At 33.4% G+C, this 15,694-nt stretch overlaps 3 protein-coding genes across 5 annotated transcripts in view; 2 read left to right on the top strand and 1 right to left on the bottom strand.

Moving 5' to 3' along the window:
• Window positions 1-405: 405 nt before the first annotated feature.
• On the top strand, window positions 406-7,706 carry LOC126852637 (putative RNA-binding protein Luc7-like 2). 3 transcript variants are annotated; one of them, XM_050597627.1, is made up of 6 exons: window positions 517-570; window positions 827-921; window positions 3,987-5,281; window positions 5,768-5,866; window positions 6,185-6,897; window positions 7,252-7,706. In XM_050597627.1, exons 3-6 carry the CDS (start codon window positions 5,216-5,218, stop codon window positions 7,328-7,330), a joined length of 957 nt encoding a protein of 318 aa, XP_050453584.1. In that variant the 5' UTR covers window positions 517-570; window positions 827-921; window positions 3,987-5,215; the 3' UTR covers window positions 7,331-7,706. The 3 variants fall into 3 exon arrangements, with proteins under 3 accessions (XP_050453583.1, XP_050453584.1, XP_050453585.1); XM_050597626.1 differs by lacking the exon at window positions 3,987-5,281 and having other exon boundaries at window positions 406-570; XM_050597628.1 differs by having other exon boundaries at window positions 3,987-5,866.
• Window positions 7,707-8,113: 407 nt separating this feature from the next.
• LOC126852629 (BTB/POZ domain-containing protein 9) lies at window positions 8,114-13,062 on the bottom strand. The gene is made up of 9 exons (XM_050597594.1): window positions 12,228-13,062; window positions 11,984-12,136; window positions 11,675-11,864; window positions 11,185-11,573; window positions 10,938-11,075; window positions 10,611-10,741; window positions 10,395-10,523; window positions 10,094-10,283; window positions 8,114-10,014 (listed from the first exon to the last, which is right to left on the bottom strand). The coding sequence occupies exons 1-9, from the start codon at window positions 12,540-12,542 to the stop codon at window positions 9,847-9,849; spliced, it is 1,803 nt and encodes a 600-aa protein (XP_050453551.1). The 5' UTR covers window positions 12,543-13,062; the 3' UTR covers window positions 8,114-9,846.
• Window positions 13,063-13,819: 757 nt separating this feature from the next.
• The window catches only part of LOC126852624 (diacylglycerol kinase eta), a 30,995-nt gene continuing 29,120 nt past the window's right edge, over window positions 13,820-15,694 (top strand). Inside the window, exon 1 of the mRNA XM_050597584.1 lies at window positions 13,820-13,932. The gene's annotated coding sequence lies outside the window, so the exon portion shown is untranslated. The remainder of the gene's footprint in view (window positions 13,933-15,694) is intronic.

Raw genomic sequence — 15,694 nt, 5'->3', positions numbered from 1 at the left:
AATAAAAATTTGAACTTATTGTAAACAAGGCAAAACTCACAAGAGTCGGATATATTGTAATCTCGATTTCGTAATATATTTATGCCAATTAAAAATTTCTTGGCTGCTTTTCTACCGACAAAATGGCGGACATTCTATTCGAAAGATCGACGAAACATGCATGACGTCATTCCCTGTTCGCTGACCAATCAGATGGTTGACAGTTCGCGGTTATTTCACTAATCATGTCGCGTGATCGTATTGGTTCGCATAATAGCATGTTTTGTAGTCCCTAAAAATGAACCAAATTACCCAGAAGTTTCTATTCAATGACCAATCACGTCGTCTCTCATCGAAACGCGTCTTGCAATGGCACTGCAGTCGATAAACCCGTGACGTAGCGATTACTCGACGAAATCTCGAACTCTCTATAGGACATCAGGCGGTGTGGTTGTGGAACGTATTCGATTGCGCTCTGATCCTCTGATGGTGCGTGTATTCTTCAGAGAGATTGTGCCACATTCGGAAAAATGACGGCACACGATCAAATGCGAGCTATGCTCGACCAGTTAATGGGCACCGGACGAAATGGTATATATTCTACTCTACACGTTATTTATTTCGGAGGTGACGGAATGGCGGAGATCTTCGCGCAAATTCAATTGATAGTTGCAAGATGGTCAAATGCGGCCATATTTGTTGTAATAGCGCTATCCTATGTACACGTATATATATATATATATATACACATATATATATATATATATATATATATATATATATATATATATATATATATATATATATCTGTTGTTGAAATGCTTAACGAGCTGGATTATGTTTCTAGGTGAGAATAACAAATTTCAAGTGAAATACTCCGATTCGAAGGTGTGCAAGAGTTTTTTGCTGGCTTGCTGTCCCCATGAAATCCTTTCGTCGACGGTGAGTATATTTCTTGATGCAATGATTTCAAACACGAATGACACACCATTGGCACTGTGCGCAGAATAATGCACCCTGTATATAAGTACATACATATATGATTTTATTTCTGATATTTTTTATCGCAGTGAAAAAAACAGAAAGTATATAAAGATATAATCACTTTTATTCTTTTTTTTTAGATTTATTTTATTATTTTGCAAACTCACACTGGTTACACGATTTATTGCTCAATATATCCGCATTGATATAATATTATTAATGACATAATTATCATGCAATGATATAAATATGAAGCATAAAGTAAGGAAATTATTTCAAGATTTGATATTTTTGATTTCAACTTTTTAATATTTATACTATATCAGCAAATATTATAATTAAACTAGCATTGAATGTATATGGAGTCGTGTAACCATATTAATTCTCTTACGATATGTGTAATAGAAGTATGTGCAAATGATTATTGTGAATGATTTATTTTTTTATATAGATTACTTAACTTAAGTATAATAGTCATAAAAAAATTTATGCGCACCAATGCAAATAGATTTTACATATTGTCCAAATACAAAACAATTAATATGAAATGTGTAGGCAGATGATTCTATATATTAAAATATAAAAACCAAATGAATTTTTTTCAATGTTTTAATTTTTTAAATGAAGCATTATATTAAATTTTATGTACAGTGATTTTACAGCGATTGTGTCTGCATATTTTAATTAAATTGAAATCTTTAAAATGTATTCATTATACATATATGTTACATTATCTCTCTAATTCTATAATATCTAATATCTAATTTTTTTTTGTATAACATTTTTGTTTCTCGTAGAGCTTTTTGTTGCTCATGGAGTTAATTATGATAAAGATATCTGCTTCTTGATGGCGTCAGTTTAATGACTAAATTAATAGTAAAAAGTAACTTCTATATTTCTCTCTCTTCACATTATATTTTTTTGCTACTACATCATAAACTCTAATGCACTGATTTATCTAGCCTCACATCACACATATATTTATTACACGATATTATATATTATATATATATATATATATATATATATATATATATATATATAATATAAAAGTGTATCTTAATTTAATTATCTTATCTTAATTTAAAATTAAGTAGATAATTCATAGAATAATTAGCTACAAGCTGAAGAACATAGCCATTTATATAATTTCTTATTCGATGAAACACATCTGTGTATATTATTAAAACGCCAAATATTCTAGTAAAAAACTTGAAAGTCAAATTTTTTAGTGCTGTATAAATCTTAGAGTAGTCGAATGGATAATTCATACACGATGAGATAGATTCGTCGGATTTTCGATTATTTGCTAGCGCTTTTACTTTTCATCCCTGTGCCAATTGGTGTGTGTGTGTGTGTTTAGTACCGTAAGTTAAGAATCTTAGCTCATAAGAACGTATAGAATTTAATAAGCGAAATTATTTAATAAGCGCGCGCGAAAAGGAAAACGTCTTACCTTATTTAATATAATCGACACGTACCTCAGGAATTGATTACGATCAATTCACACTGGATACCGTCGAAGTGCAACACGGGGCAGGCGTTTTTATTATACTATTATACACGTACGAGAGATCTTTGGAGCTAGAACAGTCAACGTATTTGATGCGGCTTGGAAGTAGCTAGAGCAAGGATAACAAAATACGTATGTACGGAAAATCTATCCCATATCTCTTCCAAGCTGTCAAGATTACTGTCTTACCTGTTCTAGTTTCGGGAGCGCGTGTTGAATCTCCACATATATATCTAACATATATGTACCGAGGATACTGCAACCCGCCATTTGCAGCGCAATCGGGGAAGAAATCGCAGACAACTGTGACTTTTATAGACGAAGATGTAATCGCGTAATATTGTGCATATATGCGGTCGATCGAGCAACATTTTTGATCAAATGACAATATATTTTAATTATATGCGAGCCGTAACGTGCTCTAAATACTGCTTCGCGCATTTCAGTGTCATCTTGTGCGAATTGGTCACGGGGATGTTCGCTATCTCTCTCTCGGAATTCTTTCTGGCTGTCTGGACTACTTTCATTGGATTTCGTGTATTTCAAATTTTATAACAAACTCGATGCTCCGATATATACAATACAAATCTCTGCAGTCTGTATCAAGCTGTTCTACACTTGTATAGTCTGTACAGACTATAAGACGGACACAGAAAAGAAAGGTTTTGTCTCACCTTGCTCTCTTCTCAGACTACTTATGTAGGAAAGTTTTTTACTCGGGAAATGTGCCAGCGCTTGTTCTAAGGGTAATTGCTTTTTAATCTTTAATCAATTAATTGTTCTGAATGTCATCTGCAGATGACGGAATTTACATAAGTACCTGCACTTATGTAAGTTTCGAAGGTCTGTCGCTGACGTTGATTGATGTCAAAGGATTTTAAAAGGTATTTATTAAGTTTACAGAACGGTTCTTTGCTACGAAAATAACAAAATTTAAAATTGTTAATTTATTTAGTCAGATTTATCTACTTGATTAGTACATTTTTTTTCAGAGAGCGAGGGACATATTTTATATTTCTATCAATTCTAAGTCTGTTTCAAAGTGTACGTATCTTGCATTTATCTTTTCAGTCGAGATAAAATCTTTTAATTAAATCTTGCATAAATATCATAAAGCGCATAGCCTGAATAAGGAAGATGGTTCCATTTTTAGTCTCCATCGATGTAAATTGTTTTCAGAGATTTAAATTTCGAATAAATTATTAAATTAGCGAATTTAAAACAGTCGATGCAATTATTCTTTCTTAAAAGACTTAACGCTTTTAGAATATGAAAGTTAGGAAATAAACAATAACAATGAAAGATAGCAAACATCCCCGAAGGTCTCGCGGTAGAGTTTCCATAACGAAAAAAATTAAGATGAAAAACGAGACATTAAAGAAAGAGAGTAAAAATAAAAAAAAAAATGAGAAAAAAAAAAGAAAAAATAAAGATGAAAAATACTAACGACAAATCGCTCGAACGAGAGGTGTACTGATATGCAGATCCACTAATGTCAACGTAACTACAGTTCTATTTCCAGAGTCTCTGGAAAAAGCAATTCCAATCAGATCCATTGTACAATATTGTTGCGAGTATTGTCCGCTCATATGTCCGTGTTGTACTTGTCACTCTCACACGCGCGTTACTGTAAGTACTGAAAACTGAAAAGACGTACGTATTACATCTACAATTTGATTACCTTTTTACCATAAGTCAAGTATTAGATATACATACACACATATATGCATATCTATATATCAATATCTATATATATATTAATTCGATATATGAGACATAAAGGCGGGCGGGCTTTACTTCAGCCCCTCTACCGATTTTTCTACACGGTGGTGAGGCTGAGTAATGCCGAATGATAAATTCCCAGACCCCCCGAAAAGGCCTGTAAACAGTGAGTCGGTGAGTAGCGTCATGCTGATTCATGAGACGATGTCTTAATGTCGCTTCTTACTAATAATGCCGTTTACGGCAGGTAGGAATAAGAGAAGTTTACTTTGAGAATGTGTGTGAGAAAAAAAATATATCATCCTGTGGAAGTAATGGGTGCAGGAAATGAAGCAGTGATATCTGTAAGTAAGATTTGCGAATTGCCAAGAACCCACTCGCGTTACTATCAATTTCTCTTCGCGCGAGTTTTTCTCGCATCCGAAATAAAAAAAAAAAAAAAAATATTCCCATCTCGCGCTTTCGCGTTGCAAAGATATGAACAAGAAACAAGTATGTCCGTTTCCGCAAATTAACTCGTAATGAACATTTTTTTCATTCATTTACATTGCTTAAATCTTATCGATTTATCCGCTTAAAAATTGCTATTCAATATTTGTGTAAATTTTTAAATGAGATGTAGATATATTTTTTTTTAATTATGAAACGCGCAATGTGTATAAATAAAACGTAATTCTCATCGAATTAAAAGAATGTTCCTCGGGTATCGTCTGGCGATATTTAACTTTGGCAATTTGCAACACTCAAACGTGTCGACAAGAGAAAATGCGAGAGGTAGCATGACGCAGAGAGATTAGGTGGAGATTAGTACAACAAGTGCCAGATCCATTAGAAAAATTTCCTACAACCATTGGATGTGTACGTATTGAATCAGTTTCTATTCTAAAAATTCGTTTAGCAGCCAATAAGACGTAAGACACGATTCTCGTGTAACGTACGTAAAATAGTATATTAAACCATTATAGGCTGTAAGTTCTCTTTCGTAGAAAAAAAAGTGAACATTATAAAACTTAAAAGATGTGTGCTGATTATAGCTTCATTGCCGTCGCATTCTCGTGTCAGGCGGAGAACTGTTGCCACCCTGTAAGTGAAAACAACAAACTATTTATCTGTAAAACAAAAAACTGCATTTTCTACTTTATAATACGCGATCGAATGACGATTGGATCGCTTTATTATTGTACATTCTATCCTAGCTCGTGCAGGAAGACGAACTGACGTCTCTCCGTGAATTCACGTAAAATGAGAAAAACTAAAAAAAAAAAAAAACCTATTGGGACCGTCTTATCCTAAGGATACAGGCGATATAAGCTCTCAGAATTTTTATCATGTATCATCTTTATCTCTCTCCTAGATTATCGATTCATGCTAATTTTCAGTCGCGATACCGCGACCAAGTACGTTATATATATATATATATATACATATTCTTGTCAAGTATACTCGTTCAAAACAAACTTGGGAAGAAAAGGGTCTAAACTCTCGTATAATACGCATAGAATCGATAAGACCCGCATACACGATCGAAAGAAATGTAATCTAATACATACTGATTTGTGTAAATCGTAGCGCATGGACCTGGGAGAATGCCCCCAGATTCACGATTTGGCCTTACGGGCTGACTACGAGGCGGCGCAAAAGAAGAGGGATCACTTTTACGACATTGATGTGAGTATATTTGATTGTTTGTATTTTGCACACAATCAGAATTATAAATTACTTAACAAAAAAAAAAATTTTTTTTTCTTTTTTAACAGAAAAGTAATTATTTTACATATAGTTTTGTTTTGACTGAACGTGATTCCATATTGTTTCATTACAATTATGAATAATATTGAATTTATTGTCATGTATCGTATTTCTGACAGTGTTTTCTTATAATCAAATCCAATAATAGCAATACATTGCATGCAATAACAATCAAAATGTTTTTATACATGCTTTTGTGACTGAGATTTTAATGCATCTTTCTTAAATTTTTTCTAGGCAATGGAGCATCTTCAAAATTTTATTGCCGACTGCGACCGCCGTACAGAACAAGCCAAGCAGCGGTTGGCGGAGACGCAGGAGGAGCTGAGCGCGGAGGTGGCAGCGAAAGCGAATAATGTCCATGTGCTCGCCGAGGAAATTGGTAAGAAACTAGCCAAGGCCGAACAGCTTGGCGAGGAAGGTTTTGTCGAGGAGTCGATGAAGCTGATGGGCGAGATTGACGAGTTGCGTAAGAAGAAGAACGAAGCGGAGCAAGAGTATCGAAACAGTATGCCGGCATCAAGTTACCAGCAACAAAAGCTAAGAGTGTGTGAAGTGTGTAGCGCCTATCTTGGCATACACGATAACGATAGACGACTGGCAGATCATTTCGGCGGAAAGTTGCATCTCGGCTTCATCAAGATCCGCGAAAAGCTCGCCGAGCTTCAGAAGACCGTCGAGGACAGGCGTAAGGAAAAGCGGGAGTCTATGCTCGACAGGAGACGGGACAGAGACAGGGATGACCGTGACAAGGATCGTGATAGAGATCGGAACCGTGGAGGATTGGGCTATAGAGATCGCGAGCGTGACCGTGAGCGCGACCGTGACCGTGATCGCGAGCGCGATCGGGATCGTGATCGCGAACGCGATCGTGAGCGTGATCGCGATCGGGAGCGCAGAGACAGGGATAAGAAAAAATCACGATCTCGTAGCCGCAGTCGTGGAAAAAGGTATGACAATTATTATTATTTATTTATACATTTATAGATAAAAAAATCAATCCTTTTTTTTTAACATATAGAAAATTACTAATCTAGAAGTGTCGTGCATAAATATATTTCATGATAATAAAAAAAGAAATACGAAAATATATTTATATAAAAAAATAGATAAATATAAGAATCACAGCAAAGAATAAAAAATAAATTATTTTAAATCTGAAGTTAAGAAAAGTGAAGAGAGTGTTTAAATGTCTGCAGAGAGTTTGAGAAAATTATTCTTATTTAATTTAAAACGTGTCAGTATAATAGAAAATATTTTATTTCTTATAAAAAACAAAACGTTTTCGATGTGCTTTATTATAGATCAAAACGTTCTCGCAGTGGTAGTCACAGCCGTCGATCTCGTTCTCGCCGTAGTGGATCTAATGACCGTAAGAGATAAGAGACGGTATAAAAATTATGCTCAATCATTTATTTTCTCTCCTATACGCGCACTTTCGTGAGTACGAATTATCGCGATGGACAGTCATCTATAGCAAACGTGATGCTCTGTATTGACGTAAACTTTGTACATTACTCGTCATCTAATTGATATTGATACTTTCTATTTATGCAGAATCTACTCTTATATTAAAATTTATCTTAAACTTTGTTTAAATACTAATCTATGTATTATCTCTATATATTTTGAATTTTAAAATAGTTTTAATCTATTGTAAATAAGAATTAGATTAGGCTAAGTATGATTTGTATTGATACAGTTGTTATATGTTTAACATATACTTGAGCATATGTAATAATAGTGATGATATAAATAATGACGTTACATTATTTGTCATCCTATCCTAATCGCAAAATAATATTTCTATTAATTATTTACAAGAATGATAAATAATAAAAATAATAAATCTCTATTTGTTTTGAAAATATATATATACATATATATTGATCTTCGAAAATTAAAGTAATGCGAAAATAGCTTCTTGAACATGTAAGGTTATCATATTTTGGAAAGAAATATATCAAATTGAAATACACTTCATCATCATACGCCAATAATACATCACACACACACACACACACACACACACACACACACAAATATAAAAATATAAAAAAATATAAATGTGGTTATCGAATAGATGCATTTCAGCAGAATGATGATTGGAATGTTTAATGAACATTTTTTTTAATACCAGAATATTTTATTAATCTTGTAGCAATTAAACTGCATATAATTTATTATACATTCGAATTCTCTTGAGACATATTACATTAAACATATGTAGACTAGAAAAATAATGTTTTGTATGATATATACACAAGATTAAATACACAGTAAAAATATCTAACAAAAAGATTACAATGAGAAATACTGAAAAACCAGACACCATCATATATTAACAGAGTGTCGATATTATAGGTAATCATGTGCTTATAAAATTTGGTAACATAAAATTACATAACTTAAAAATACATATTTTCTATACACAACAATTTGTGTGGCAGTTACCAATTTTCAATCACATCTAATATTCATTCGTCTTTTGAGAGTAGGAAAGTCTCTTTCATTCATAATTTAGAAAATATAAAATTCACAGCTTTATTTAAATATTGTAATCGATTATACATATACATATATTCAATTGATATAACAATCTTTTTGTGATTTCAGCATGTCGTAAATAATTTAATAAATTAATATATTTAATAAATATATATTACATACTAAAAAAAAATAAGTTAAATTATAAAATAAATATAAATTTGTGTGGAAAAAAAATAATTATAGCACCTTATATTGTAAAGAATTGGTGGCTAGACATATATACATATTGTATATATATTATACATAGTGTCTGGAGTCAATCACATCATCTGTTGTATACAGGTAGAGCAGGAGAAAAGTTCCATTTTATGATTTTTGCAATAATTTTTGAGAAATTAATTAGAGATCAGCTAATGCGTGTGAGTACTAGTGTGCAACAAGAAAGGACGATCCATTATATATGTGCTTGCTAGAACTTTAGAACACAAGAATTCAGCGTTATGTACCTCTTGTAACGTAACCATTGTCATTTATAGAGCGCTTCTACTAAAAATTCGTCGCCTGTTTAGCAACCGCAAATTTTTGGGTTGTCTCTTCTCGCTGCATGTTTACACTTGCGCGAATTGATCGATCTTTTTTAATTAATTTCTTAATAATTAATGAAAATCGCAAAATAATACTTTTTTATTCGGTTTAACCCGCTCTATTTGCACACGACAGATGATGCGATTGATCCCGGATATCCTGTATATATATGAGAATTATAATATTATAATTATTATAACATATTCAATTATATTTACATATCTTTATAATTAAAATCAAGAATTTGAATAAGAAAAAAAGAGATTATATAAAATAAAGAATATAATTCTACAATATAGTTTGCAAGTATAATTAATAATTGAAACAATATTTTTAAAAAACATGAAATCACATGTAGTATTAATTTAATATTTTCAAAACAAACAAAAACATATTATACATTCAATAACAATATATTTTTAAATATTACAACTATTTTTTTGTAAAAAAATAAAACTTTACATAAGAATCAAAATAAAAAATCTATCATAGCGTTATAAAATTTTATCTAATATCTGTATAAAATATGACTAATTTATATATCTTTGTGATTATGAAATTGGCAATTGCCACGCGTGTATACTTACATCTAAAGAGAATCATCAAAGAATGATGATAAGAAAAATAGAAATATAATTTTTAAACAAAGAACAAGATGATTAATTATGATCCGACATTTAATTATTATTGAACAGTCTTAAAAGTTGTATCGAGGTCATTTGATGAGTCATCCAAATTCTAGCTCAAAGAACAAGAGCGGCAACTATCATTATAATCATCAATAGAGTGTTTTTCGCTATTACATTATTTACTTTTTACTTTAGTTATTCATCGCTATCGATATGAACTGCTTCCGTAGCTACTTCGGGAGGTGGAGGAGGTAAAGGATTGTTACCATTCGACGATGTTGACGAATGCCCTCGTTGTGTTGGCGATTTTGGAGATTTATCATCAAATTGCGCTGGGCATTCAAAATGAACACAATGAAACACCTGAAAACATTTTAATTACTTGTTAAATGTATATCTTATATAAAAAAACTCATGTCAAATTTGATTAATATATAGAAACCTCGTTTGCAGTATTGTGAGTTCCCACTATACGTATAAAAACTACTGGACGGGGTGGATAAAAGTGTATTATTTGCCAAGATCGGCACAACTCCTTTCTTTTATCAGCGACCATTACCCAGCTCCAGGAATTGCCCGATACTTCTACAGTGTATGAATAGGAGCGATTATCGCAATCCCAAAGTAAAAATCTGTGCGAAAATATTTAAATACTTTAATATATTTATTATACACTTTTATTTTATATTTTAATATATAATAGAGTATCAACAAGCATGTTTTAAAAAATTCAAGAATCATACCGCATAGAATCGATCATATATGGTTGGCCTAATTGCACTAAAATAGATCCAGAGCCAAGTTGATGACATGTATAACCACTATCCCAATCATAATTAGTTGTATCTCCATTCAGTAAATTATTACGTACCCTAGTTAAAAGAGAAATAAAGTTTAAAAATAAATATATATAGATATGCATAATTTTTTTCAAATATGAAAAGAAAGATTTTACATACCTGCTTACACCTTCAATAACAGATGCACTTTTTTCTGTAACAGCAATATTTTGTGTTGGTACAATAAAACCTTTGGAAAGTTGCTCTGTATGATTTGTATAATGTGCTTCAAAATGGACAACATGAAAAACCTATTGAATAAAATAACAAACAGTTTTATAAATATCAAGCTGTTACAGGAATCAAAATCACTAAAGTTTGTATTATTGCTAAAGATTAAGCAAAGTGAATTTCATTAAACTCGATCACATAAATAACTATAATAAATTCTAAACAAACAAAAAAAAAAAAAACATTTCTATGCTATTCAATTCTCAGCAAACTCACCTTGTTAACTGTATTATTTGTTCCTACAATACGAATATAAAGAACTACTCTTGGTGGAAAATATAAATACTGCCAACTGCGACAAAAATACTCTGTATAATCGACAAGCTTGACCCATTCATTTTGATCCACAGATCCCTTTAAGAAATAATTATAAAGTAAAGAATCTTTGTGTTGAGACTATATATTTATTTTAATAATATATGTTATATTTATTTTGCATTATTCTGCTGTGTAGAATTCATACCTCTATGAAATAAGAATAGGAGCGCATGTCTCGATCCCATAATAACATTTTCACATGATTTATGATATATTGTGTTCCCAACTTTATTAGAATCCCATGTTCTTGCGTGTCGGTTATTGTATGCCTCGTATAACCACGCTCCATATCATAGTTTTTAGTATCTCCATTAAGTAGATAGCTACGCATTTCCCCTTGTAACACTTGGGCACCATGCATAGGATGAGCAACATTTTCGTCGATGAGCAAACGACCACGATAAGGTAGTTCTGATTGTTTTCCTAGTAGCTGTACGTAAACTGCGTTTACAATATCTGTATCTGTTATAAATGTGCTTTTTCTTACGACAGTCACAAGGTCAACTTTTGAAATCAGACTCAATCTTAATTGAGCTGCAAATATAAAAGTTAATCAGATGCAAAAATATATTTCATATAAATGATGAAAAAATTTATCGTTTAACACGAGAAATAATTATATTTCCAGAAATTACCTATAACTTCCCTGTTATTAACTTCGGGATTGGCTTTAACCCATGAATCTACAGCTAAAAAAATGTCTAACTCTGGTGCATAGAATGAATCCCTGGAGATTAATTCACTTAAAGCTGTTGGGCTCAATTGTAGAAAACTCTCATGCTGAAGAATTTCAGATGCATGTTTATCCATGTATTCTAAACAAACCTGATATTAAATCACATATTAATTATCATATAAATATAATATTATAGATATTAATTGTATGTACAAATCTTATGTTACAGAAGATAAGTACAAAATAAAAATAAATATGTAATACTAACATTAGTTAGAAATTTCAACTGATACAAAAGTGCAGTGTCTAAAATTGAACATATATTCTTTATGTTTAATATTTCTCTGAGATAATCGGATATAGCAGCTTCAAGATCCACAAATCCGTACAAATGTGCTAATGCGAGAATATCGAGTATTGTCTATAACAAAAAGTAAATCAAAGTGATAAAAATAGATTCTATCTATATTCTAAGATGTATATGTTTTAATAATAACTTGAAAGAACAATACCTCGTCGCGTTCGTTAGCGAGAGACATACGTCCAGTGTATATATACTTGAGCAAATTTTTAAATGCAGGCAACGAAGAGGCATTCACTTCTATTTCACTTTGCGTAGATTCTTTCATACCACCAAACAGCAGTGCCCGAAAATATTCGCTACGCGCGGCAAGAATGAGTTTGTGGCTGTAAAATTTATGACCAGCCACCACTATCGTTACATCCGAATATTCCTCGGAAAGATACAAAGCTCCGATATCCTCGGAGACGAAATGAACGTGATCTATTTCACCGGACGACGAATTCAAGTGGTGATGCGAGCTCATATTCTATATTAGTACTGTTCTTATCCTTTCATCAAATTCTTCCTCGCTACAGTCAAAAAGTTTTGACTGTCAAAACATTAGCGATTTGTCATTTACAAGAGAGATGAATATGATAGATCAATTGTTAATTTTCCTTTAGAGGAATGCAATATGCAAAAAGTATGATTAATCTTTTCTCAGGAGCCATGTAAAAAAAGAAAGTAAACTTTGCTTTCTACGTATCGAGGTACATATACAGCAGCAACCTTGATCGACAAAATTGGCAAGATACGAGCGTGTCACGCAAAAATTATTAGATGTTGCGCGATATCGTCACTTATCGAACAATCACGGCTTGCATATGTTCCGAGTCTCTTATTTATTTACGTAAAATACGTAAACAAGAAATTCCAACAGTTTCCATCGTTTGTTGTCACTGGTATTATCACTGGTACAACAATACAACATCTCACTTGACTATTGAATTTTTCGGAGACTCTCCGGAGAGGCGACATGTCATGTACACAATTCTCCCGGCGTCATCCGAAGTCAGCGCTATTTACGGACTGATGATGTACCTTTTGAGAGGGAAATAATGCTGGGCAAAACAAATCTCTTATAATTCGAAAATGATAAAACACACGCATCGATATCATCATGGTATTAACGAATTGGCTCTCCGTTCGTGTTATATTCAAATAAAAACGATTTCATAGTAAACGATTAATTACGCACGCTTGTCGTTAACGAGTATCGATAAGGACGCGAATTACTTGACCGACGTCCTTGCGAATAAATCACGAACACTCTGCGACGTCATGGAAACGAGCCCACCGAACGACGATGACGGCAGCGCCCCACCGCGACCCATAGCTGTCAACTCAACTCGGTTGATTGCTCAGTCGGAGAGGGAACGTCGACCAGCGCGCATCGTCACGGAGCAGAAGGCGGTAGCAGCAACAGCCAGTGGCGCGAATCCCGTATTCGTTATGCTGCGATCGCTACCAAGGCAAGAGCGATTCTTTCCCGCAGCGAGAAATAACGAGGATCACTTTGCGGTCGGCTAGAATCTCTGTTAGAATCATCCGCGAATTCGCGCGTTGTCACGACGGCAACGAGGACGAGGAGCCCCGACGTGGTGGAAGAGAAGGATTTCAACGTTCCAAATCAGCGGCGACCGCCGATAAACTCGCACGCGGAAATAGGGTGCGATGCTCTGCACGAGGCGAGGTTGCGGCATGCGACGCCGAACGTCGCCGGCGGTGCGCTACTAATCTGAGACAAGAGGGAGAGCACGCCTCGCATCCGTGGCGTGGCCTCACCAGCAGTTCCCCGTGGGGCGATCCGGCTGACCGGCCGGCTTCGTCGCGACCGACTCGCGTAGCTTCCACCCATCGCACCGGAGAACCACGTGAGTGCACTCTAGAGCTCTAGAGTACGCACAGTGTATCCTCTTCTTTTCGGCTGCACTCACTCCGCGCGGTTTCTTTCCTCTTCTCTTTCTTTGATATATTCAATATTTTATTATATCCGAATAGGAAAAGTGCAGCTATAAAGAGTTGCCGATTTCTTGAGAGGAGAAAAATCTTCTGATCCGATTGCGTGAAAATAAGACGTATTGTTTGATTTCATGCAGCAGTTTTATAATTATTATACGAGCCTCTCAGAAATTGATCAATTCCACTTTAGCAAATTTTTTAACTTTACTAACATGATTAATTTCTAAAAGAGGCTTATGTAGGCATTACATAATTTCGAATTCTTTACATACAAAAAATACAAAGGATTAAAATATATATGAGTCTTTTCATTTTTTATATAAATGTAAACACATGTGTTTCATTTAAATTTGAATTACAAATTAACCGAAATTTGTAAAGACTTGAAATCGAAAAAACTGCAGAATGAATGTACATATAACAAAATGAAAAATATTTTTGTCCTCTTACAATTCGGCCGAGCTTACACTGTTCGCAGTAGAAAAACATAGTAATTGGCAGACACAGATATCATCCGGTCGGTCGCGCTTACTTGCTAGCAATTAAATGAGTCCCGAATCCATTAAATCCATTAAATGAAGAATCTGTAATTAGCATATGTTCATTAACATGTTCATGCGTTAATTTAGAAGTTTGGATTCGAGTCGAAATTTGAACTGGATGCAAAATTTTCGCAACTATTAAACTCGATCGTAATCGACTGCGAGATCGGATGAAATCTGGCTTGGATATCTGCCGTAATTGCATGTTAATTTTAATAACAGGCTGTGGCAACTTTGATTGCACAGTACAAAATCCTATTATTAATACCACGATTAATTATCTTGATAATTACAAAATATTCTGATCATTTTGTATCCTCTTCGGAATATAAAGATTGAAGCTTCTATTTTAAAACAAGTTTGACTTTATCAGAATTTTTATCGAAGACGTAAGTCATAGCGAGAGAGAGAAAACTGTTTTTAAAATTTACTTATTAAACTCGAAATTATACTTGTGCGGGAGGGGGAGAATATAAATTAGGCAAATAACAATTTGATGGAGAAAAAGGGAAAGGATATCGGTTGCAAGGATTGCGCGAAACTTGTGTAAATGAGAATTTGATGAATATTGATTATACGATAGTTTACGGATGTGAGATTACATCGAACGGAATATCAATATTTGTTATTTATATGAGACATAATTAGCTTGAGCAAACTGTAATCGAGTGTGAAAAACGCTCATTATCTATTATCGCGTTTAATAATGTCGGCATTTTATCAAGCGAACAAATAATTGCAAATATAGATGGTGAAAAATCGTATTATATTTGCATTGGCACGTTTTATCGAGAGAGTTTGTTTTGTCAAATTTATATGATAATTATTAGCTTCGTACTTTTTGTACTTTTTATTCGGTGAATGTAAGCATACATTGCACGAATAATTCGGCTATAATTCACACGAATATCGGCAAGAGGAAAATTAAAACGGACATTATAAGCTGTGTAATATGAATTGGAGATATGAATTTAAGAAGTTTTATAGTTGCACGAATAGTTGGACTATTGGTTCGACGAAGTCAGTAATACACGAGTATATCGGCGAAGAGTAACTCAAATAGAAGTTTGATATAGGAATGATGATGTGCGGAGTATATATACGATACTTTAGAGAGAAAAAGTTTTGCGAG

This window comes from Cataglyphis hispanica, chromosome 11 (assembly GCF_021464435.1).
Source record: "Cataglyphis hispanica isolate Lineage 1 chromosome 11, ULB_Chis1_1.0, whole genome shotgun sequence".
Lineage (NCBI taxonomy): Eukaryota > Metazoa > Arthropoda > Insecta > Hymenoptera > Formicidae > Cataglyphis > Cataglyphis hispanica.
This window is presented reverse-complemented; position numbering and strand designations above follow the sequence as displayed.

What these genes read in the sequence shown, in the direction of transcription:
- LOC126852629 (XM_050597594.1), bottom strand. Translation starts at nt 12,542, where the DNA reads ATGAGCTCGCATCACCACTTGAATTCGTCGTCCGGTGAAATAGATCAC. An exon ending in CCTATTCTTATTTCATAGAG is followed by an intron (nt 11,076 to 11,184) that starts GTATGAATTCTA and finishes TATTTCTTAAAG; the next exon opens with GGATCTGTGGATCAAAATGA. An exon ending in TATATGATCGATTCTATGCG is followed by an intron (nt 10,284 to 10,394) that starts GTATGATTCTTG and finishes ATTTTCGCACAG; the next exon opens with ATTTTTACTTTGGGATTGCG.
- LOC126852637 (XM_050597626.1), top strand. Translation starts at nt 510, where the DNA reads ATGACGGCACACGATCAAATGCGAGCTATGCTCGACCAGTTAATGGGC. An exon ending in ATGAAATCCTTTCGTCGACG is followed by an intron (nt 922 to 5,767) that starts GTGAGTATATTT and finishes TGTAAATCGTAG; the next exon opens with CGCATGGACCTGGGAGAATG. An exon ending in AGCCGCAGTCGTGGAAAAAG is followed by an intron (nt 6,898 to 7,251) that starts GTATGACAATTA and finishes GCTTTATTATAG; the next exon opens with ATCAAAACGTTCTCGCAGTG.